The sequence below is a fragment of the Phytophthora ramorum genome (assembly GCF_020800215.1).
Source record: "Phytophthora ramorum isolate Pr-102 chromosome Unknown Phyram_PR-102_s0018, whole genome shotgun sequence".
In the NCBI taxonomy this organism is placed as follows: Eukaryota; Oomycota; class Peronosporomycetes; order Peronosporales; family Peronosporaceae; genus Phytophthora; species Phytophthora ramorum.
This window is the reverse complement of record NW_027150664.1, coordinates 788243-812153: the sequence shown is the minus strand read 5'-3', so window position 1 is coordinate 812153 and position 23911 is coordinate 788243. Positions and strand designations below refer to the sequence as shown.

Genomic DNA, 23911 nt, shown 5'->3' with positions numbered 1-23911 from the left:
GCCAAGATGTCGAAGACGTCACCGGAAAGCTGTCTTTTTCTGGTCGAGAGGAGTCGCGCTTGAAACGGATGAAACTACTTAGGATAGGAAAGAGCGAGGCAGACAGCCCAGCTGAGCTCAGTTTTAGTTTTTCTTCTTCTCGACCCACCACTCCACACACCGAGAATGCGATGAATAAAAGCTACTTACCCCACGACCTCACGATCACTGAAAATGACAATGGCAAGAATCCCCCAGAGCCTATTACATTTCTCTCAATAAACAAGAATGAAAAAAAGACTCAAGGTGATACAAATACACCAAAGAAAATGAGATACGCTAAAACAAAGGTTTCGTCGAAAAAAAGGTTTCCTGAACATCCATACGCAAAATAAAGTACTACTACAAGTGTACACTAATAACATGTACGCACAAGACAAACAAGCGAGCAGGTTTTCCTTACCAATAGATGTAAAAGGGTTTCCTGAGTAGTAACATATTACATGTCATACTATACCAACAATAAACTAAACTAAATACCAAAAAAACCAGAGTGGCAGAAATATCGATAAAGGTACGGACACACGGTGCCATTACTATCAGTAAATTTGCTAAAGTTCCAAAGCATTTTGCTAGGCCCAACATGACCAAACTACATGACGTTCGCGACGTACGTTCCTCGTTGTGGGAGGCTGTTAACGTTTTCCTCAGACATCTCGCTTGAAGTGGGGGTCAAATCGCATATTGTATTTGCCTCTGAAATCTCGAGGACGTGGTGTGGCGCCCCCCCCCCAAAGAATGTGCGACCCACGCAATCGGGATATCGATGCTTATACCATGCGGCCGGCCAGTCCCTTGGTAGCTGCTGCTGCTTGCACAGGATATTCTTCGTAACACCTTGATACCCACCGCCCCAAAAGTTTAATCGACAGACTGTCGACGTGGCCGTTCATTAAAGCCGATGCTCCGCCAATTCTTAGTGAGTGAGTGGCACAATTCCGCGGGCTGACTTTCGCTGCAACTGCGGCCTTCTTGAGCACTCTTGACATTGTTGCAGAGTCCAGGTTCACACACAGATGATCTGCGTTTGTAGCTCCGAGTTGTTGTCTCGCCGATCTGATGTGACGAAGTGCCCTTACCGGACAGAGCAGTTTGTCCCCAGACTCGTGCATAGTTCGCCAGGCCCCGCGACCGTACTGGTCGTTTTTCGATCCTTCTAGACCGATTGTTACTGCTTTGGCTGCTGCAGACGATGTCGGATTTCCCTCCTCGTCTGAAAAATAGACGTTCTTGTTCTTCAGGCAGTATTTGCTCCTCTTGTGACCTATCACCAGATATTCTGACCGCCGTAACAGGAAGAAATATGCAATCAACACGCTACCACAAAAGGCGTTGCTGCGGTGAGGAGATCGTGATCGAACGACGCAGCACCCGGAGAAAAGCGGGCGTGACGGGAAATTTCTTCCGGACGGGGTCTGAAAGCCGTTTCATACCTTGTAAAATCATGCGCAAACGGGGTGATCGGACGACTTCGACACCTTGATAACGCTTGTGAAACCAAATGACCGAAGAAATCTTAGTTTGAATCGTAGAGTAATGATTTCCTTTGCTGGACGCGTTCCAGCCGAATTTCCACAGATACACTGCAAAATAGCCCAGCTTATTGCCCCTTGTCTGCCCCGCACCCGACAGCCATGGTGACCAGCCCATCATTCGTGCGAATCGTGACCATTGTTTCCAGGTACTTCCGTACTTGGATTTGGTAGCGCCCGCCAAGGCTTGGTCGCACAGCATGCTTCCCAAATGGTGGAGAGATTGTCGAAGGGCGGGCGAACGAAGACCTGCGACCATGAAGCGGAAAGGTTAGTCCAATTAGACCATAGCGGATCTGTTGGAGTCCATGCCCTTGAACCTGCATCGGCCATTGTGTTATCTCGGCCAGCAATGTGTTCGGCTGTGAACAGGCATCGGTATTGAAGCTCCGCCAGAGAAAGAAGGCGGTTTAGCATCTGAGCCCGAGGATGACGGCTGAGTCGCTTATGTGACCATGACACCGCCGAAATATTGTCTATATGAAATCGGACGTGAGTTGGGACCCCGGAAGCACGCTGTTGCCACGACGGGCCCCAGTGGAGAGCTGCCAATACTGCACTGGTCAGCTCGCGCACACTAATAGAATATTCGTACGTCTCCGATCGAATAGCGTCCAGTTCCGCACGATTGAACCGAGAACGGATGTATTCCTGTCGCTCGGGATTGATGGCACACAGTCCTGTGTTGGAATCGTCCATGTACACATGAACGGAAGGCGGAATGACGTTTGCAAACTGTTCAACGGGAATGCTGTTAAACCGAGACTTGAATGCAAGGACCGCACGAAACCATCGTAAGTCGTCGATCACTTCCGGACTGAGCTGTCGCTTTCCGAACGAATACATCCGGACGGCAAAATCATGGACCCTCTGATAAAAAGACCTAGCTGACGGAAAACACACGGCCACGTGCCGAAAAACACCGAGAACCTTATTTAGATCCGTTTTGGACGCCCGTATCGCCTTTAGGAGCTGCTCAGCAATCTGGAAAGCCCGCGACATCTTGTCGTCCGGTATCGAAACAGTGCCCTTGGACGTGTCAAAATTTAATCCGAGTGCCTTACCCCGTGTATCCCAGTGTGTAATTTTTTTCTCGTAGACGGCGGAAGGCCCGAGAACCGTAATCATCGCCCGACGTAGAGCAATGTTGGCTTCTTGACACCGCGATCCAGTATTCACCTCGACACACGTGTGGTCATCACACCACACGTTACCGACGAAGTGACAGGAATCGAGAGGCGACGAGCCGATCGGCTGCGAGCACTCGTACTGATGGTTGATAATTTTGCCTGCCACTGAATAATACGCGGGCGAACCGCACCAGCCGAACCCGCACGAAAGGTCGATGACCACGTGGTCATCGAAAAGAAAAGCAAACATGTGCACATCGTTTTCGCTCATCGGCACGTGCCGAAAAGCGCCGGAGACGTCTCCGAGCATCAATAACACCTCATCGTGAGGATGCAACTCCCGCAACGCGTGAATACGGGATGCAATATCTCGCGGAGGATTATATGTAATCTCCGGAAAGTTGTTAGTGTCGGTGAAGTCATTCACCGATGATCCCGTAGGAAATGAGTAATTGTTGATCACTCGGACGTCGTTGTCGCCCTTCTCCACCACCCCAACAGGGCTGATGAATATTTCCGGCCAAATATCGAGGGCGTCCTTCTCAAGCACGAGGTACCGTCCCTCAAGTTGTCCTTTTCAAATGTGCTGACGCACCTTCGCGAGGTGAATTGGCGGGATTTTGTGATTGGACGGTCGTTCATGTTGCCTGCTTGGCTTCGAAGTTGTCCAGTTTGGTCTCACACCCTGACGAACGATTGTGTTCCACGCGTTGTACGTGTCACGAAAATCGGTATCAGCCGGAACTGGTAACTCGTGTAGCGCTTTATTTGGTCGGGTGTCAGCAGCGGTTTGGCCACGGACAAGCCGGACGAATGCAGGTAGTGAGATCTTGGACAGACGAGCGAGAGTAGATAAGTACTTGACTTGAACAGTATCAACGACCGTGGTGTCACGATTAATGTCGGGAACAGCGATACCATACTGAGACGCAAAATCGGACAAATTGTGACGAATGGCGTCGACCTCGACCTCATATAGCCGTTGGTAGGCGCGAGGTGTCCGTTCCAGTGATGTTTGTAAGCGACTACCCGAATCAAAGGCGCTAGGGCCTTGATGTTTTGGGGCCTTGCGTCACAGGTCTTGGTGCTCCTGCGTCAGACCATTGTACTTTTCATTGATATAGTTCTTGACCGTGTCTGGAAGCTGGCTCGGGCGAAAATGCGCTCGTTTATTATCAAAGCACCCGCCTTGACTGTTTCCGGTGCATCTCATGTTGGATAAGAACTTCATGCAGAGACGTTTGTCACCTTGGCGAGGGAGGGCCGAGAGTACTGGAATTGGGACTGTGGCGTTGGGTTTTGGTGCCGAACTGTCACGGTTTGGCTGACGTTGCACCTTTCAGCGAACGGCGACAGAGCGTCTTGATTGGCGGGTCTCATTTCCCGCGCTATAGTGACCTAGGAACAATAGTGACCGAGGTCTCGGCTGGGTCTAATAAAACCCCGGCCGAGGTTAAAAGCCTCGTTTGTACCCATTTCGTGTCGTACCCTCGGCTGTGTAGAGCCGGCTATACGATTTCCCACATAGATCTGTTTACACTTGATATTTGTATAGAGATATAGGACTAGCCAAATGATGACCTACAGAGGCTCCCAGAGCTGTAGGATAAAGAAAAATAAATCAGCAGTCTTCCCCACAAGCCACCAAGGGTCAAGTCCGTCTTCGGTAAGTCTAGCTAGCTTGTCTTAGGGTCTGGATACGCTCGGTTGCGTGGGATGCCTGTCAGCGAGCTTGAGGTACATTGAACCGAGAGTTTGTTGCTGGTCAGTCCAAGAGATAGGAGTGGCCGAGAGTTAGGGGCGACAAGGAGTGTCGGTCCCTATATTGGTGGAACCCGATTGTTCCCAAGTGTATTTCACTACCCGCCGAGGTTACCCTCGGCAAACCCGTATTAGGCGTGATTGCCGGTACCCTCACTTCTGAGGGACTGCGGGGTTCGCGCGAAAGCGCAATATTGCATTCTAGCCCTCGCTCGTGGCTAGTAGTGCAGGTTTTAAGGTTGACCGAACTCAACCTTGGTATACAGAGGCGCTTACAACCAACCCGGTGTAAGGGATCGTTCCTGGTCTTCAGGTGTTGATCCAACGTTCGCTGACCTTTCGCGAGGGAAGCGTGTGTTGTTGGTGGGACTCATACCGTTCGGTAGTGAGATTTTCTGCGTGTTCCTACACGACAGGACGCTACTCTGTGTGCGACGAGCCGATCTTGACGCCGTACTGAGTCGGAACCGTATCCTGCGTGACGTGTAGAGGTCGTGGCTGGACGGTGGTTGGTACTCACGTCAAGTAACTCAAGAAGATCCTCATCATTGCGGGAGAATTCAGTACAAATCGTCCCAGCTGCACCAATGTCTCCCTCCACAAGTAGCCCTCTATACTTACAGAACTTCCTGGTGACCCAAAACGCCACGAGCTTCCACCCAAAGGCATCGTTGTCGGAAACGCCTTTGTACCGCCTAACGAACCGGGTGGCATGTTCGATCAAAGTGATCACCTCTTGGCTGTAGAAGTCATCGGCAAACGCTTGCAAGGCGAGGAGTGCCTCGAGAACGTCAGATTTTGAAACCGGTGGATTGGCTGGGATTAACTTGTTTTTCTCGGAGAAATCTGCAGAGAACGACGCGGCCTCCAGTGCATCCACACGAGCCAACACGTCGGCCGGCCGACAATGCATAACGGAGAGACCTCGCACCCCGAAGCCAAAATCATATAGACCTCGGAGCACAGGTGGCGACGCAAGAAACTGGGCATGGACTGAATGATGCAGAGACTCCAATAAAGACTGAGTGTGCTTACCTTGGTGTCGCGCACTGACGACCGTGTGATGAACGCGACGCTGGACAGCGGACGGTCGGAATGAGCCTCGTCCGCGCACTTGGTCTTGGTCACTCGCGCAGCCATCAAATGATTCGTCTCCGCAGAGATCGATCTGTTGCCCGATGTGCCGTGAACGCTTACCGAGGGTGCGGTGCTGCTGTTGGAGCGCCACGATGTCCTCATCTGCGCGATCACTGTCGATACTGGGAACCTCATCGTCGATGTCAAGATCGGCGTCGTCGTCGAGAGGAGGGTCAGCCGAGGCAGTTGCCGCTTGCGGATCGCGATACAAATTTAGAGAATTCCTCTTTCTAGACCCCATAGACACATCCAGAACATGCTGCGCGCCGAACGCGAACAACCCGCAGATCATGGGTCGAACCAAAGGCACCATACCTTCCGGCTCGAACGGAACAGGCAACAGGGCGCGAACCTCGGGGGGAATCACACTACGACGCTTGCGGTACACGCCACAAATCATGTCTTGTTGCAGGAGTAGTTCGTTGGAGTTGAGCACCATGTCCGATATGGATGCTCCGGCTTGGAGGACATAATTGACGGGGTCCACCTTGATTATTGATGTCGGTGGATCGTTTAGTTGGACACGCACGGTGACCTCCCCAGTCAACACACTAAGTAGCGGGCTGCCACTAACATGAGCATAACGCGTAACGACCCCGTAGGCCCAAGTACCGGCATTTGGCCCATTCTGGTGTACGAACGCCACAAGACGACCGACATAGGAACCTGGTAGCAGAGTAATCTCCGACGCCTCCACCACACGTAGCCCTATCGTGGCAGCTGCAGCTGTCAATTCTAGGCCGTCCCCATCGTCGTCCGCCCCAACAGTTGCTATATGCACGGTATCTCCTTCAACACGCTGAACGCGAACGTAAGAAAACTCAGACAGCGCTGGAACGTGCATCGATCCCACAAATGCAAGATCACCGACGCTGACATGAGCGGAGGACATGATAATGTCTGGGTAGGAAAGGTTGAAGCTGGAGAAGAAGATGGAAACTCGAGATGTTTTGTCCGCGATGCGAAAAGCCGAATGACCCCTCGTGGGCCATACCGACTTTGCTAACATTGTCGCACCTACGTGCCTAACTAAGAATAACTTCAGAGCTTCCTTCCTCGTCGGAAAACGGATCATCATCACGGCCTGATCCAGAATGCATCTCCAACTACGCTTTATCATAGTACTCAAGTACTACTAGGGATTTGTATCCCGTGCAATGTAGACCAGTTAAGTTATGACAGATAAGGTTTTTTTATCCCCGCTTAGGACTTCCAGTCCTCACTTCTCAACTTCTCAACTTCTCCTTTGGACCTCCAATACACAAGCCACCTTCCAGGCCGACTTCCTCCTCAAGAACCCTCTCTATCTTACTCTTCGCGCTATCCTCCGCTGTCCTAATCCTCAGCAAATCACTACTTTAACAGGTTTGCTGGAAGCGTCTCTGACGAAAACGAGTGGGGAGTATCGCCCGCTCAACGTCTGCTCCAGCGCAGCCAATACTCTATTCAGTAAAGGGAGAAAAGCTGCGTAGGGCCGGTGCTTCCACCGCGTTCGACAAACGCTACGAGCCGTTCTGGGTGAAAGAGGCGATCGCCGTCGGCAGTAACAGCTTAACGCTGCGAGTGTGTCGAAGTAGGAGGGTAAGCGAAGACGAGGTACTTTCTTTCTAAAGAGCAACACTCAAAGTGGCTCGTTCAATGCGCATGCCTGCAATGCATGTCTTCTATACGTGCCGTGCATGAGGAGGAAAATACCAGCCTAAAAAACCTTTTGACCTGCAACCCAACCAAAGGGCTTGCAGGCCAATTCCTATCTGTCATAGAGCACGCCCGGCACATGAGTGACTACGAGAGAGAACGAGTGACTCTGTCAGTCCTAGACTTTCAAAGGTAGCAGCATAATCGCCGCCGTAACCACGCACAGAATGGACTATGCGATCGTGTACTACCTGCTCGTGCGCCACCGCAACGCTCTTCAGGAGCTGGGCGCGACGAACCAGACGGCTCCCATAGTGATCGTGTTCAAGGCTTTCGACGGCGTCCTGAACTGTATCTGCCAGCAGGCAAGCTGGCCTCGTTCGCTGCGCTGGAGGAGTCGGTCGCTGGGGGTGGGGCAGTCAGTGGTAGCTTCATCAACTGAAGATCGACTGACTTACGGTAGGTGCTATTGTAGTTAGCATGCGGGCTGGTTCATATCAACGCGAAGATCACACAATCTATGATGCCGAAAGCCCTTGTTAATTAGCCAAAACTCATGCATACAGCCCAAAGCAACCACATTCTACAAGCGCTTCTGAGCATGCTCACTGTCGCTCCCGCTTTCGTCCTCCGAGTCTGTCGCCGGTGTCATGTCCATCAAGAACGGGGAGCTCTGACCTGGCATGCAGTAGCGGGCGATGAGCTGTCGCGCCGCCATCTTCACCCAGTGGCGCTTCATCGTGGCCAAGGTCGGCACGCCGTCCCACACGTGGTTGATGGTCGGGTCGAAGTACCGGTGCGGCTGGCACGGACCTCTGATCTCTTTCGAGAGCGGAGGCTTGCCGCCCAGCTCCTGGAAAGCTGCGACGGCCTCGACTGGATACGCGAACCAGCGCAGCCCCTCGTGACTGTCGGCAACCCTTTCATCTTGTGAAAAGTCCGAATCGGCTGCCTCCTTGATACAGAGATCGGCGAGCTTCACGGCCTGCTCGAGATTGTGTCGTCGGTGAGCGACCACGTCCCGAATGGGCTCGACAACCCTCGACGAGCGGACAGCATCGATGTCGTCAATCTGCATGGACGACAACCGCTTCTTGTCCGGGAAGGCCACTTCAGCGCGGGACACGTGCCGCCACACACCTGTGCGGCAGTCGAAGTCGTACTGCGGCAGGAACTTCCAGCCGTGGTTGGCCACGAAATGCACCGCCTCCAGGACGTAGTCGACCTCATCTTCGTCCGCAAAGTACGGGAAGCTCATGCGAGCGACCCCCGGCTTGAGGATTTCGTGCTTGGCGACCACGGCATGACCCAGGTCGACGATGTGGTCTCGACTCAGACCGAGCAGGCGCGACCCGAACGGACCCGCGCATTGGCACCCGCCGCGGGCTTGAACACCAAAGATGTCGTTGAGTAAGGCACACACGAAGTTGTGGTGCAAGAAGCGGTCGCCGAAGCGGATCATCATCGAGAAGATGGGGAGCTGGTCCACATCGTCGGTCTGTCGGCCGAGCAAGACGATGTTCTTATTGCGACCGAAAGATTCTCGGACGTGACGCACGTGCTGCCGCTCGAGGTCCATGATACGGTGTGGGCCAATGCGTTGCTTCAACTGGAAGGCAAGACCCAGACGGATACTGCCCAGAATGTCGGGAGTACCTCCTTCTTCACGCTCCACCTTGTTGGACAGATAACTATGAGCCTTCTCCGTGACGAACAGCACGGTGCCGCCCCCGGGCATGGTGGGCACCTCATTACCCATCAAGTTCTTCTTGACGACTAGGACACCGGGAGATCCCGGACCACCCACGAACTTGTGACCCGAGAAGAACACGGCGTCCTTGTACGCCGCAGGGTCGTCTTTGGGGTTCATGTCGAGTTCGACGTACGGAGCGCACGCGGCATAGTCCCAGCACGAGAGAGCTCCGTACTTGTGCAGCAGTTTGGACACTTTGTCGGTGTCGATCAGCATTCCCGTGAGGTTGGAGGCCGCAGCGAACGACCCGATCTTGAGCGGGCGGTTCTGGTGACGCTGCAACTGGCGCTCGAGCTCTTCCAGGTCGAGGCCGCCACCTTCCGCTTCGGGGATCTGCACCTCGTCGGCACAAGGGCTTTCACGCCACGGCAGCAGGTTCGAGTGGTGGGAGAACGGACACGTGAAGACCACGGGCCGCTTGCTGGCGCGGTGGCGACGTCGGCCTTTGTTGATGCCAAGCGCCGTCACCAACTTGTTGATGGCACTGGTGCAGCCCTGACCTGCGAAGATCACCACGTCCTTGGACTCGCGGGCATTTACGGCCTTGGCGATGATCTGGCGGGCCTCCTCTCGGAAGGCCGTGGTCTGCAGCCCCGTGACGGACGTGGTGGTATGCGTGTTGCCGTACGTGGGCATGACGTGGTCGTGGATGAACCGCTCGATGCACTCGAGCGACTTGCCGCTGGCCGTGTAGTCTGCGTACACTTGGGCCTTGACGCCGAAGGGCGACTGGAAGGGCACGTTGCGGCCGATCAGGTTCCCGGCCATGTCGTGCAGCGCTTGGTCGGTGTCGTCGGTGCCGAGTGAAATGTCGAACGAGTCCAAGGCTAAGGACGACGAGCCGGTCGAGGGCACGGAGCACTTCTCCTCTTCATCTTCCGGTTGTAAAGGCTTCTGGGTGCGTGTAGAGGTTGCAGTCTGCGGCTTTTTCAGGACGGGGGAGGGCCACGACTCGCCCGTCGGGGATTCCAGCTCTTGGTTGATGCACACCATCAGATCGACTTGTGAGGTGGGAAGCAGATTGGAAAATGGCAACAACTGAGGCGAGTGCACACGCTGCGACCTGCGGAGGCGAGATCGGCGGTGCATGTCTGGTATCAATTGTAAATGGATCCGAGCGAAAACCTCCACGAATTGCTCGCGCTCGACGTTCGTGTCCTTTGGCACGCGTGTCTTGAGTCATTTCCTGTTTGCCGATCCCTGTCATCGTGCATTTTCACCGTTTTTCCCGCCGTTGGAGGGCGTCGGCCTTGCCAACGCATAGATGAGCCGCGCCGAGGTCAGGCGCATGTTGCTCAGGGAAGCGCCATGCTTGCCCGGGAGATGAAGCCGAGCATGAAGCAGCTTGCCACCAGCGTTGCTCTATAGAAGTTTTGGTCCGTGGTAGGTGGCTGCCGGCGGGCTCCGATTCCGGTCCACGCGCAGCGAGATCAAACAGCAGCACGGTGGCGCTCCCATTGCCGTCGGGGCTCCACACAACTACGCCGCGATCCCCGACATGACGCAATCTTTGTCATGCGACGTAGTTTTTGTCAGGCCATGCCATGCACACAGGCATCCAAACGGGTCGATTGGTCTCTCGAAGTCAGGCACTTTGTGCAGGTGCAGGTGATGCTCACCATCGGCTCCGATTGGAAATGGCTTAACACTCATCGATCAAAGATCGAACCCATGTTTGCCATGCAACACGGAACGCGGATCATTCCAGTGTTGCAAGTTATTGTCCTGGCCGAAGCACCACTGACACGGTCGGCAGAAACTGCGACAACCCGTCCGAGCGTCGACTAGAATCCCGATACATGAGAAGCAACTCCAGTTGGCAGGTCGTCGAGGGGCATGGGAGTGTCCGAGGTCAGACACATCCGCACTGATAGTCGTGGGCGCATCCAATCACTCTTGCGAATTGCAAGCTGCAATGCCTTCGGAGAAAATCTGCAGCTGCAGAGCTCTGCAGCAAACGAGATGGATTCAGAAGGTGCCGATCGCGCGCAATCAAGCACCACGCGGCTCCCACCTCCAACACGGAAAACGAGAGCGTAGCACGTCCAGATCGCAGCTTTGCAGGGCCACAAGAATTCGGTTCGCAAAACCGAGAGAGGCGGCATGGCGAAATCGCGCTGTCAATCCTCCTATGCTGTAAATGCGCTCTGCTGGGCAAAATCGATGATCGCTTTACGTGGTGGTGCTCTCGAAGCATTAAATGCTTGGATGCACCCGTGCCAAGACCTCAGCGCGGTTCCAAGCATGAAACAGCTAGACGACACCTTCATCTAGCCCTGTGCAAGTTTTATGCGGCTTCGTACTGGGAATCGCAGCGATGTCTCAACGGGTCGTGCGTGCGTGCAAACTGCTTCGTTCTCGCGAGCAGGCAGTTCTCTATGCGCAGCGGTTCGAAGGTCAGGCATGAGGGCTGCTTCAACAAGGAATCTTTCATCCTAGAGAACACCAAACACTACGCAAATGATCTGGTTATTGACGGCCCCAACAATTGAAGCGCGGTCGGAAATTCCTTGGAGATCTACCAGTACGTTGCAAGGACTGTCGAATATCGTGGTGCGTGCCCAGTGTGTCGCCGCGGTAGGAGTAGTCTAGTGGTTCACAAGTTTGACCTACGTAAACCGAGCCGTAGCCTCTTGCAGAAGGAAAACAGAGTAGAAATGGACATATACCCACCGCCAGTTACGGCTAAGGTACTTGGGCATTCCTGGCGTGGCTCAACCGAGTGCAAGAGTTGTTCCATGCAAGATGGAGAGCAGTCTGAACCGGCGAAGTGTTGGGCCATCGTCTAATGCTTTCCGTCTTCGAGCAGAGCGCGTTGACTAAATGCGCGCCATGGGCTGGTACTTGGTGTGCAAGCCTGTTCGGTGTCCCGGGTCTCTGTACCCCGGATTACTTGTGCACGGTAAGGTAAAATGCAAACTGACATGAATTGAGCAGCTTAGCCAAATCCTGCGCTAGCAGCGCCTCCAAGAGGGCTATCCCTCTGGGTCTCCTGTAACAATGGCTTCACTGCCTAGGCTCTCACATCTCATATCCTACAAATGAGGTGTGAGATCTCAGTCGTCGATTCGCCCTCTGCAGAACTGTCTTCACTGCTGGGTCGGCAGTGTTGGCGTCCGGTGATCACCGGTGATCGGATGCCGGAGCCAGATCACTACCCCCTCCCTTTTCGGCGGCGTTGTGGCTTCGATTTCTGCTGCGCTGCCGGAGTCTTGGTCAGCGATGCCCACATTGCTTGAGCTGCATCCGAGTCAGCACGCAACACAAAGCGTTTGACTAATTCGGGGACATCTTCGTAGATAATCGTGGCAGGCTCCCATGACGCTTCCAAGGGATCGAGGCCGACCCACTCGACTTGGATCTCCCAAGTGTGTGTCTCAGGCCCCATTCGACACTCCAGCAACTTGGACACTAAGTGCCCGCCGTCCGCATGCATGGCCTGAGCAACGAGCTCCTCCGTAACGTTACGGGACGCGTCCGCATAGAACTTCAGTCTTGACGCGTGGTGGGTTGAAATCGCAAATGGAGCCATCAAATCTTGAACTTCGAAAACGTAGTCGCTCAGTGCTTTCACGATTCGTTTAGGCCCCTTCCACTGAACTGCTAGCTTGTTCGCACGAGACAATACGTGAGCTGCCAACACGAAATCTCCTTCGGTGAAGAGTGCCATTGCAACACCCGCTTTACTGGCTCTGCGGTCGCGCGCCTGCTGGCGTTTCTTGGCTGCTTCTGCACTTAGTTCACGGTGCATGTTGGCCAAAGAATCACGTATGTCTGTGATGTGTTGGCGCTGCTTCTCCACGACCGCAGCCATGTCCTCCATTGTACCGATATTGGGGTGCAGAATAGAAGTCAACGGAGTCGTTGCCGGTAATGCTGTAAATGCTGTGACGGGAGCAACACCACCAAGGCGATCAGCTGGTGTCTGATTCAACGCTGACTGGACAATTGGTAGTACGTTCGTCCAATCCGACATGGCCAACTTCATCTCGCTCAACAAAGCACGTAGGCACCTGAGCAGCATCCGGTTGACCACTTCGACACTGCCGTTTGCCCAGGGGCAGTACGCCGTGGTGAAATGATGCGAGCCACCTAGCTTCTTCTTCAGCAATGTAATCAACTCGTTCTTGAAGTGCGCGCCTCTGTCCGATACCCACTGTAACACTACTCCAAAGCGCTTGAACCAGTCAAGTAGTCCTCGACACGCGGTTTTAGAATCCGGGTCTGCACACTCGATCAGCTCTACGTAACCACTCATATCATCCTTGATGACGAGAACATACTTGAGCCCGTCCGTACTCTCTGGCATCGACAAAAAATCGAAATGGATGAGCTCATTGGGTTTTGTAGCATGCAAGGCCGACCCGTACGGCCTCGGCACCGTTTTTTCACCGCTCATCATGCAGTGCAAGCAGCTTCGAATAAAGATTTGCACATCCGCAACGAGTGTTCCCCATGTAAACACATGCTTCAAGGCTTGAGTTGTAGCTGCAACGCCACGGTGACCCATCGATCCGGCATGAGCGATGACACACAAGCGCTGCTGTAAGTCCACCGCTTCACCCGGGATCCATTTTGCCATCCTCATCTAGGTAAAAACCTTGTTCGTGGTCCAGGTGGCATGGCGGTAACAGATCACTGTCTTCGCGGAGAAGTCTCAGGGCCCGTTCTTGTTCGCCCACAATCTCATCACGTGATGGCCACTGGAAATCTGCATCTTGGAGTGGCGACACTCGTTCGACTACGGTTAAGGACCTCATGCGAGTCGCTGCTGGTCCTTCTTCGGTCTTGCTCGTAGCACCCCAACGTGATAGCAGATCCCCCCATACGTTTTGCTCGCCACTAACGTGTTCAATCACGTAGTTAAACATGGTGAGGGTCATCGCCCACCGCTGGAGTCTGTCTGCTTGAAACTTGCTCACGTCACCGTTACCTCCGGCCGGGTTGAAGATGTACTGGAGGTTGCGATGGTCTGTGTAGACATGAAAACCTCGAGGCCGAAGCAGCAGATAGGATAGTCTCTTACAGGTGGCGAGAATAGCAAAGGCTTCCTTGTCGATAATTGCCCACCTCCGAGAAGCTCCAGTAAACGACCCACTTAAAAAAGCCAAAGGATGATGACGTTGTTTCTCCAAAGGCAATCCAAGATCAGAAGCTGGGACTTGAGTAACTACGGAGCCCCAATGTTCGTCCGACGCGTCAGCATACAGCGTCACCTCCCAATCTGCCCTAGCATGAGCGAGAGGCACAATCCGCAAAAGTGCTTCCTTCACACCACGCAAAGCAGCATCATGCTGAGATCCCCAACCGATACCAGACAATAAAACCCGGGTGTGTCTTCTTCCGACTCTTGGCTTTAGTGGCAGCAACCTCAAGCAGGGCTGCGAGATCAGCCATGAGAGCAGAATAGTTCGGGATACTGCTTCTCATCCAATTCACCGCGCAGATAAATTGTTGTAAATCGCCTGCGGTGCGAGGTGGTGGCAAATCCACAAGACCTTGGACTCGCTGAGGGTTGTGACGCACACCGTCTGCGGAAATCAACTTCCCGCACCACAATGCCTCTCGGGTGTAAAAGCAGCACTTGGATGGATGCAACTTGAGTCCATATTGCTCGCACAATGTCAGTACGTGTTCCAACACCTTCATGAGTGCCGCGGGGGTCTTTGCAAAACCCAATATGTCATCAAGCCAAGCCAGAATTTCCTGGGCAAGTAGAGGACCGAAAATCTGCTCCACTACACCCTGGCAGTATGCGACCGAGTCTGAGGAGCCCATAAGTACCCGCGTCGGTGTCACCATACCCCGATGCGTAATGATGGTAAAGAGTTCCTGCGATTCTTCGTCCAATGGCAATTGCCAATAGCCGCGCCACCAATCCAACGTGAAGTAGTCTTCGGAGCCCTCAGCGCTTGCTAGATCAGCTTCCAGATCAGTCATTGGCCACAACATCGGGTCCGTCAGCACGTTAATGGCTCTCGTGTCGACTGTCATGCGATATTCCCCAGTTGTTTTTTGGCAACAATGCGAGGTGCCGAGGCCCAACGGCTACGGTGATTGATGTACACCAAGCCGTGGTCCAATAGTTCATTCAAGTGTTTCTCCAAGTATTCACGATGCAAAGGTGGATATCGCCGAGCTTTCGCCTTAACTGGTCGTGCTCCTTGTTTCAGCCTAATCTTGAGCGGTGGCACCTTGATAGGCGGATCATTGCCAAACGCTAGACGAAAAACATCACAGTAGCGAACGAGAAGTTGCTGAAGCGTCTCCACGCAGTCTGGGGGTAATCCAGCCTCTCGAGCCTCTTGCACCTTGGCCGCTAACACTGCCTGGACGCCTTGTTGGTCTATTTCCGCTGTCAGCGAGGGTGTTGTCACGAGTTCGTCGACGTCATCAGCTTCAAAATACTCCTCCGTTTTGTTGCGCATGATAGCATGCATGCGGGTGAACTTGCGGTCAGCAGCCTCGGAAAGATCAATTTCATCCAGATGATACTCGTCACTGCGAACCTTGGCGTCAGCCAGGAGCTTCGGAGTCGAATAGCCCAAGCGCTTCATCACAAGACGGCTTATAGTTAGCGCATGTGACTTGTCATTCTCATCAATCCAGCACACGAGTCCACGGAGCATTAGGGGCCCTGCTGGTGTCTCTAATGTCACCTCCTCAAATCGAACCTTGCGTGAGACTTCCAACGTCCCACCACCAACAGGATAGAGAGGCGTCGTGCTACACTGCTTGACAGCAACAAAATTCCCAAGTTCTGCTAATTTGTTTACGACGCCTGCACTTACCAGCGAATCATCAGCACCCGAGTCCAGCAATGACGCCGGAACTGGCAAACCACTGATGTGTGCTACAGTGGTTCCGTCGTCCTCGCCACGTGCTCCCGTCTTCTCCACTGTCTCCGCCGGAACGTCCAGGGCAAGTCGCGTTGCCTGCACTCGCCGCATGTGAGTCTTCGAGGCAGAGCGTGATTTCTTCCAAGCATGGATGAGGGCATCGATCTCCTCGGGACGAACCTGCGGGCACTGGCGCACCCTGTGTTCACTTGACTTACACTTTAGGCATTCCAGGGGAGGTCGTGGCCCTTTCTGTGGAGGTTGGGCGGGCGGAATTCCTATATCTGACTTGGGCCAATGCGTTGCCGCCTGTGGTGGTCTGCTGAAAGGAGTCTGACGTCGGTTGGTACCACTTGCAGCGGTTGTAGCGGGTCCATTCTGCGGGCGGGCTGGAGCCCGATTAGGCTTTGAGCCCGACGGATTCCACTGCAGATATGCCATGAGCAGTTCCAGGATCCACTTGTAGCAACTCACGACGTCCTTCCTCATATCCTTGTGCTGGTCGAGCGACAAGCGTTTCCGAATTGCCTCTCGGAAGTTTTCAGGCTCCAGAGCAGCCACCAGATACTGAACCAGCTTCTTCTGCTCTTTCTGGAAAAAGATGTTCTCCACATTATGTTGATCCAGGATCTTGTGCATGTCAGCACGCAGCTGACCCATGCGTGACTTCGCATCTGGAAACGTCGTTTTCAGCTTCAGGCTTTTCATCGCCTCGTCGATAGCTGTATAGTCCTCTTGCTCAGGTTTTAGAGCCTCGAGAAAGTAGGCGACCCACTCAGCTTCTGATACCCCACTTGGGTCCTTGTTCAGCTCGTACATACAGATGAGGTTACACGTGCGTTCCTCGATACACGCGCTCACCGGCATGATGTATGGCTTCGTGGTCGCAGTATGGAACGCGCTCAGGGCGTGGACGTACGTCTGATACGCCCTCATGAACTCGCGCTTCTCCTGCAGAGTACTGCCACTGTACTTTGGGGCGGCGGGGAGTGCAAGGGCGTTACTCATGACGTACTGGACACCCGATTCTTCATCTTGTCCATCGCCAGCTTGAGATCCCTCGCCACAAGGAGAGGCCGTGGGCATCTCAACATCCTCTGATCCACTCCCCAACCCAACGAACCTCGGATTGGGTACCGTAAATGGCCCGGTCCACTGGTACCGGCGTGATCCCTGGCGCACAGTCGCAGCAACGCTCTCTGGTAGCGTTCCGCGTGTGTTGCCCGTCGGGTCTGGCAGCGGCGTTGGCACGTCGATAGTCAGTTCTTCGTCTGACGCCGCATCCATCATCTTGTTGAGCTTGCCGACGGTGAGAAAGTTAACTTTGTTCGGTGTCCCGGGTCTCTGTACCCCGGATTACTTGTGCACGGTAAGGTAAAATGCAAACTGACATGAATTGAGCAGCTTAGCCAAATCCTGCGCTAGCAGCGCCTCCAAGAGGGCTATCCCTCTGGGTCTCCTGTAACAATGGCTTCACTGCCTAGGCTCTCACATCTCATATCCTACAAATGAGGTGTGAGATCTCAGTCGTCGATTCGCCCTCTGCAGAACTGTCTTCACTGCTGGGTCGGCAGTGTTGGCGTCCGGTGATCACCGGTGATCGGATGCCGGAGCCAGATCAAAGCCGTGTCTGCCAAGACGATTGCGGTTGTGTTGATTCAGCGGCGAGTGCTTGCATTATCCGGATAAAGCATTCCTGTGAGACTTGATGGCGTCGACAAATTGAGAGCGAAAATTTGCCAAACCTGTGAAAATATATTATGTGGCATATTTTTTCACAGGTTTGGCAAATTTTCGCTTTGAATCTGAAACGTGAACCATAGCATCATCATGTCATCTATCCAATCAAGTAGTAGCTAGCCACGACGTGGTAGTCTGCCACATTCCAGTTCCCGACGCCCTTCAAACAGCCAAGCACGACGTCGGAAACGCGAAAGTGGGCCGCGTGCGTGGCGGTGAGATGGGGACGAGGGGCGTCGGCCATCGGTAGTCGACCGGACATCCTTTGCCGCTGTCACTCGATAACCACAATCCAATTCTCCCAGTCCAAGCAAGCAAACAACAAGCGTCATGACCAAGGTAGCAATCATCATCTACTCCATGTACGGGCATGTGGCGACGCTGGCCGAGACCGTCAAGAGCGGGGTCGAGTCCGTGGAGGGCGTGGAGGCCACGATTCTGCAGGTGCCCGAGACGCTGCCGGACGTGGTGCTGGAGAAGATGCACGCGCCGCCCAAGAAGGACTACCCGATCGCGACGCCCGACGTGCTGACGGATTTCGACGGTATTCTGTGGGGCATGCCCACGCGCTTCGGCATGATGCCGGCGCAGGTCAAGGCGTTCTTCGACGGCTGCGGCGGTCTGTGGGCCAAGGGCGCGCTCATTGGCAAGACGACGGGCATCTTCTTCAGCTGTGGCAGCCAGGGCGGCGGCAACGAGACCACGGCGTTCAACACGGCGCCGTTCTTCGCGCACCAGGGCATGACGTTCGTGCCGCTGGGCGTACGCGCGCGCCACCTGCACACGCTCGACGAGGTGGTCGGTGGCGGCAAGTGGGGCGCCGGCACCTACGCTGGTGCGGGCGACCGCCAGCCCACGGAGCGCGAGCTGGGCACGGCCAAGATCCAGGGCGAGAGCTTCGCCGAGATCACCAAGAAGCTTTTCCCATAGGTGAATGCTGTTGTAGGATGGCGCGGAGGGTGGAATATCTGCGCAGGGACCGACCCGCTATCGAAGGTGGAGCGAGCCTCTGCTGCAACCCGGTTATTATCGTAATACCATCTTCAAATCAACATTCCGAACTTGTTTTGCTCGGTTGGAGACAACATACTGACGCGGCGCTGGTAGTTTTGCGAGGACCGACACCAGTCGTATTTGTATCGTAGAGTAGGGACCAGCAAGATGGCAATCTCCTGCCATCCCTTCAACACGGCAAGGGCGTGTCTTGGACGGTGGTCGAGTGTGATTCTCAAAGCGCACCAAACGTAGCTTCACTTGCGGTCGCTCGGACGCCAAGTACACATCGCCACCACTGCTATCTCAGCACGATAGCAACCGCGCCACGCGGTCGCCCAGGTACGACAGTGATTCGCGCCACGGCACGCTGCTCGAGTCCTCGGCGCTGCTGGTCTCCACCTCGAACTGCACCAGCGAAAAGATGGTCTCCACGTCCAGCCCATGCCCATGCACGAAGGCCTCCTTGAGGTTTAGCACGCCGCTCCAGTGGTTCTGCACACCTGCCGCCTCGCACACGCGGACGTAAAAGCGGCGCTCGCCCCAGTCCAGACTGCCGTCGATGACCAGCGCCACGATGAGCAGGAAGAAGAGGTTGCGCAGGTGGTACGGCGACAGCAACAGCAATGACGACGCCGACGCTGTGCGCGACAGGGATGTCGCTGCCGCAGCTCTGCTGCCCAGCGAACGCAAGCTGGCGAGGAAGAGCTCCACGTCATCCAGTACGTGGGCTGGACACGGCTCGGTAGTCTCCACCAGACACGTGCAGCTGTCGTCGCCAACGGGCCATGAATCGGCGTTCATCCATCGGTGGCGCAGGTGCTCCACCATGATCTCGACGTTCGGGTGAACCATGCGTTTGCACACCAAGCTGCAGCCTATGGCGCGCATGTAGTCGACGCGCTGAGTAGGTTTGAAGCAGGCGTCTTCGAGCAGGAAGGTTTCCAGCGCCGCAATTGCACAGGGTGGGCCCACGATATTTATTCGACAGTTCCGCAGCACCCGTCGCAGCGTCCAGGCGTTGAGAAGACCTTGGATTGGAAGCACAGTCGCGCTTAACGCGGAGCGCGCGGCTGCACGCCAGAGAACGCGCTTGATGAAGAGCTTGAGGAGGAATTTGACAACGTATCGCTTACTTTTGTAGACGAGATAGGTCATTATCAGAACGAGTTTCGGAGAACCGCGCATGGGATCCATGCCGAAGAGGGAATCTTTGCGGTGACCGACCTGCAGTGCTGCACGCGCCACAGCTCGAGCAAGAAATTCACGTTCTTGATCTAACGGGTATAACGTGAGCCCAGCGCTGACAGTCAGTCGAAACGCGCAGGCCACAGCCATCATGTACAGGGCAGTCACCTCGACCAGGGATACAGCAATATTGATCACCAGCACATACCAATTGAGCCCCCAGACTTCGTCTTTCGTAAGTTCTGGAGGCAGCAGACTCTCCATTCCCATTGAAATGAGCCCTGACACGAGCCCTATCAAGAAACCCAGTAGCGTTCCTGCCCACTCGATATTCCTGAGGTGGCGCATCGTATCAGCGGAGAAGCCGTACCGACGCTCGGGTATGATAATTTGTTTAGTCTCTTGCTGGGGCCCATCGATAAAACGTAGCGTCCTCTGAGCAGGCATGAGCAGATTTTGGGACGGAAGAACGGGCGGAAGGGCTAGTTCTCGACTTGCAGGCTGAAGCTGCGAAACTCTTGCTCTTGTCCCAAACCGAGCGGACAAACTGACGGCAAGCGAGGCTCGCTTGACGCGCTTGAGACGCTCCTTCGATACACGGGTCAGGAACTCGACTCCCATTCGCTCCATACGCGATAGATAACTTTTAAAATCGCCATCCGAGGCTTCGTTGGGGTTGGCCAACTCGGGAGACTTAACTCCTTGCCTCAACCGCTTGCGCGTGGGTTGATGTCGTTGCCTGTCTGCAGAAGCCCGAATGAAGGACGGCAACTCCGTAAAGAGGTCTACTGAAAAGTACTTGTGCAGTGCAGAGCTGCCAATACTCGGGTCTTCCATTGAATCTTGCCACGCCGCGTACAAAAAATCGCTCCACTCAATTCGTCCGTCACCGTTTGGATCGAGTCGCGCCTGAATGACATCAAGTTCAGCATCACTAAAAACAAGACCGAGCTTTTGAAGCGCAATTTCCAACTCGGTCCGCGAAATCTCGTGATTGCCGTCCGTGTCACAGCGATTGTACGCTTTCCATCGTAGCTCATAGTGATCTTGTCAGGTGTGGGGGCCACGCTCGTCAGAGCGGGAAGAGTGTATTATCGCCGACGGCCACTGCGGAGAGCAGTGGCTAGCCCCGTGGTGGGTTGTGGTGGGTTACGCGGCAAATTGAACAATGGCTATCCTACACTTGTTGCCTCACGACCACCAATTTCTCTCGCTGGAAAACCCGTTTTCCACGCGTCAATGCGTCCAGAAAACATACCTTTCCATCGTAGCTCATAGTGATCTTGTCAGGTGTGGGGGCCACGCTCGTCAGAGCGGGAAGAGTGTATTATCGCCGACGGCCACTGCGGAGAGCAGTGGCTAGCCCCCCAATGGCGCAGCCTGAGGATGGCGAACGCTCTTTAGCCCCGACGACCTCATCACCATCATGTCCGCGAGCTTCTCTCTCGAGGCAACCTCCATGTGAATGTATCGTTGGTAGCAGTCACTGCTCCAGCGGCCTTGGAGCTTGATTGTTGAGTCTTCACAGCCAGCTTGGAAAAGTGCTGTCGCACCGCCACCTCGGAGCGAGTGAGTACCGAATTTGCTGCTGTCCTCGCCGCATCTCGTGGCCGCCGTCTTGATGATCTTCTCGAGCGCTTTCGCCGGTAGCACTGTACCGTTCACCCAGCATAGTGGTGTGACGTCCGCCGCATCCTTGTTCTCACGCAAAAGCGCACGCGCCGCTCTCACCGGGCACAGCCATGGTAATGACGTCTTCGCCAGTGTTCTGGTGGTAGCTTCGCCGACTTGGTCCGTCTTGCTTCCTCTGAACCGGATCGTGACATGGGTTGCTGTTCTGAAATCCGTGGGTTTGCGTCCATTTTCACTCGTGAGCTGAATGTCTCGCCTCTGTATAATGAACCATGCGCTCTTGCCGCTTGACGCGAGGTACTCTGATCTTCTCAAAAGGAAGAAGTAGCCCAAGACCGCAGCCCCCCACAGAACGCGGTCGTAGGGCCGGCTGAAGTTGAGGCTGCGGTGGATCTCGCGGAGATGCGCGACGGTGACTGGGGCTCGGCGGGTCGGAGGCCGCGACAGCCTCCGCATCCCGAGCAGAGCAAGGCGGTGGGTGTCGGTGAGCCCGACCGGGTGTCCGAATCGGACCTGATGATGCCATGAGACGTGGCTACACTTGGACAATACGGTGGCCGGCGAGTTGGAGACGGAGGTGGCGTCGCCGAGCCAGCAGGATATGGCGAATAGCGCAAGTTGGAGGGACTGCGCGTCCAGGTCGCGGGGTAGTCGGCCTGGTTCACTGTGTTGGGCACGCCACCGGCACCATTGCTGCCAGGTGCGGTCGTACAGTCGTCGCGAGCTTGGGGCCAGTGAAGCGGCCTGTAAGTTGACGAGAATGTTGCGTAGATCCGCCGCAGATGACCCGGCACCGGAACCTGCATCCACGAAGCAACGGCATTAGTAAAGCGGGATCGGTGAGACGCGGACTGGAGTCTGCTGCCAGCGTCGGCGATGACGTTCCACGTGCCCGGAAGGTGGGCAGTCGATACCCGCAAGCGCCAAATGGCTTCAGAAAGGCCGACCGCACGGTTGAGTTCCTGGGCAAATTCGTGCCGTGCGGAAAGTTTGTTGGTCCTGGAGACCGTGGTCTGGTTGTCGCTCCAGCATCTTACGTGCGGCCACAGTGGCGCATATGCGGTGTGCCATGATTGACCAAAAATCAGGCAAGCGAGTGCGACTGCAAGCTGTTCCCGGACGTTAATGTCGAAACGAGGTTCGGCACGCTCGTCATCGTCGAAGGTGACAATGATGTATCGCTTCTCGGCGGGGTCCAGTACACAGAGCCCCTCATCACTGGCGTCCATGTACAGATGCACGTCGGGCTGTGGCAACGAGCCAAATAAATACGTAGGAACTCCGGAGAGATGCCCATGGCGGAGAATTGTTGAGAACCAATGGAGATCGTCGCGGGCCCACATCGTAATAGCAGCGGAGCCGTACCGGGGCACCGACGCGGCCACAGCGTGCAAGCGCTGGTAGAATGGCTTAGCGGCGCGCAGGCAGGATGCTACGTGGCGTAGGCTACCAAGTAGCCTCTGCAGTTCCACCGATGGCACGCGTGATGAAGTCGATGCGGCCTCAACGCGAATGAGGGCCTTGGTGATCTTGTCTGCTGGGATGGACACCGTTCGAGCCGTGCAGTCCCAATCCAGACCCAGTGCCCGCATCTGCGTTCCCCACGCCGAGAACTTGGCCTCGTTGATCGCTAGAGGTCCTAAGACGGCCAGCATTGCCAAACGGAGCGTGTCCTCTGCGATGGAACAGCGTGCCCCGAGGTCGGGCTCGACTAAGACGTGGTCATCCACCCACTCGTATGCGAAGAACGGTGACACGTCGGAGACATCGGGCGCCATCGACGCCGGAGATTCCCGTCTAACGATGGTCGAAATCGCGCGTCCGAACACACCATAGATTGCCGGGGAACCTGTCCAACCAAACGGGGCTGACAGGTCGATTACGCCGGCCTTGAGCTCGGGAACTCGCCCGCCCATCCAGACCACATCGTCCGCGTGTTGGCGCATATGACGAAAGGCCCCCTTCACGTCACCCTTCAGCATCAATATCCGTCTGTTCGGGTAGATAAGGTGGAGCAGCTCAATGCGCCGGGCAAGCGCGATCACGGACTCGTAGTGGGTAATCGGTAGGGACGTCTGGACGGTGTGGTCGTTGACAGAATCACCCATGGGAAATGACAAATCGTGAATAAGGCGGATCCCACCGTCGGTCTTGGGCACTGCGCCAAAGGGGCTTACCCACACGGACCAAAGCGGTAGTAGGCGTTCATCAACCAAGAGATACGTTCTGGATGCTTCCCCTTCCAAGATGGATGAGGTCACCGACGCAGCCTGGGCCGTAGCCGAGCGGTGATTAGGATGAAAAGGCCGCGATGACCCACGTGGTTGCACCCACTTGGCGCGGAAGCCTTCACGTGCGATGCGGATCATTAGCGACTGCTGCTCGTAGCCTTGCAGCAGCGCTCGATACGTTCTGGGATTCAGAGCCTTGTTCGGCCGGGGATCTGCGGTAGTTTCGCCACGGACGAGGCGAACCAAATGAGGAAGCGACATCTTGCTCCGGCGGACAAGCTCAGACAGCGTATATTGC

The 23911-nt window shown here is 55.1% G+C and overlaps 3 protein-coding genes across 3 annotated transcripts; 1 reads left to right on the top strand and 2 right to left on the bottom strand.

Annotated features, from left to right (window-relative positions):
- Window positions 1-7820: 7820 nt before the first annotated feature.
- Window positions 7821-10079, bottom strand: KRP23_13629 (putative cysteine desulfurase; the record flags this gene model as incomplete). Its single annotated transcript, XM_067884363.1, has 1 exon — window positions 7821-10079. One exon carries the CDS (start codon window positions 10077-10079, stop codon window positions 7821-7823), a length of 2259 nt encoding a protein of 752 aa, XP_067738387.1.
- Window positions 10080-17899: 7820 nt separating this feature from the next.
- KRP23_13628 (NAD(P)H dehydrogenase (quinone) FQR1) lies at window positions 17900-18499 on the top strand (the record flags this gene model as incomplete). The annotated part of the gene is made up of 1 exon (XM_067884362.1): window positions 17900-18499. One exon carries the CDS (start codon window positions 17900-17902, stop codon window positions 18497-18499), a length of 600 nt encoding a protein of 199 aa, XP_067738386.1.
- Window positions 18500-18868: 369 nt separating this feature from the next.
- On the bottom strand, window positions 18869-20587 carry KRP23_13627 (uncharacterized protein; the record flags this gene model as incomplete). Its single annotated transcript, XM_067884361.1, has 1 exon — window positions 18869-20587. One exon carries the CDS (start codon window positions 20585-20587, stop codon window positions 18869-18871), a length of 1719 nt encoding a protein of 572 aa, XP_067738385.1.
- Window positions 20588-23911: the final 3324 nt, after the last annotated feature.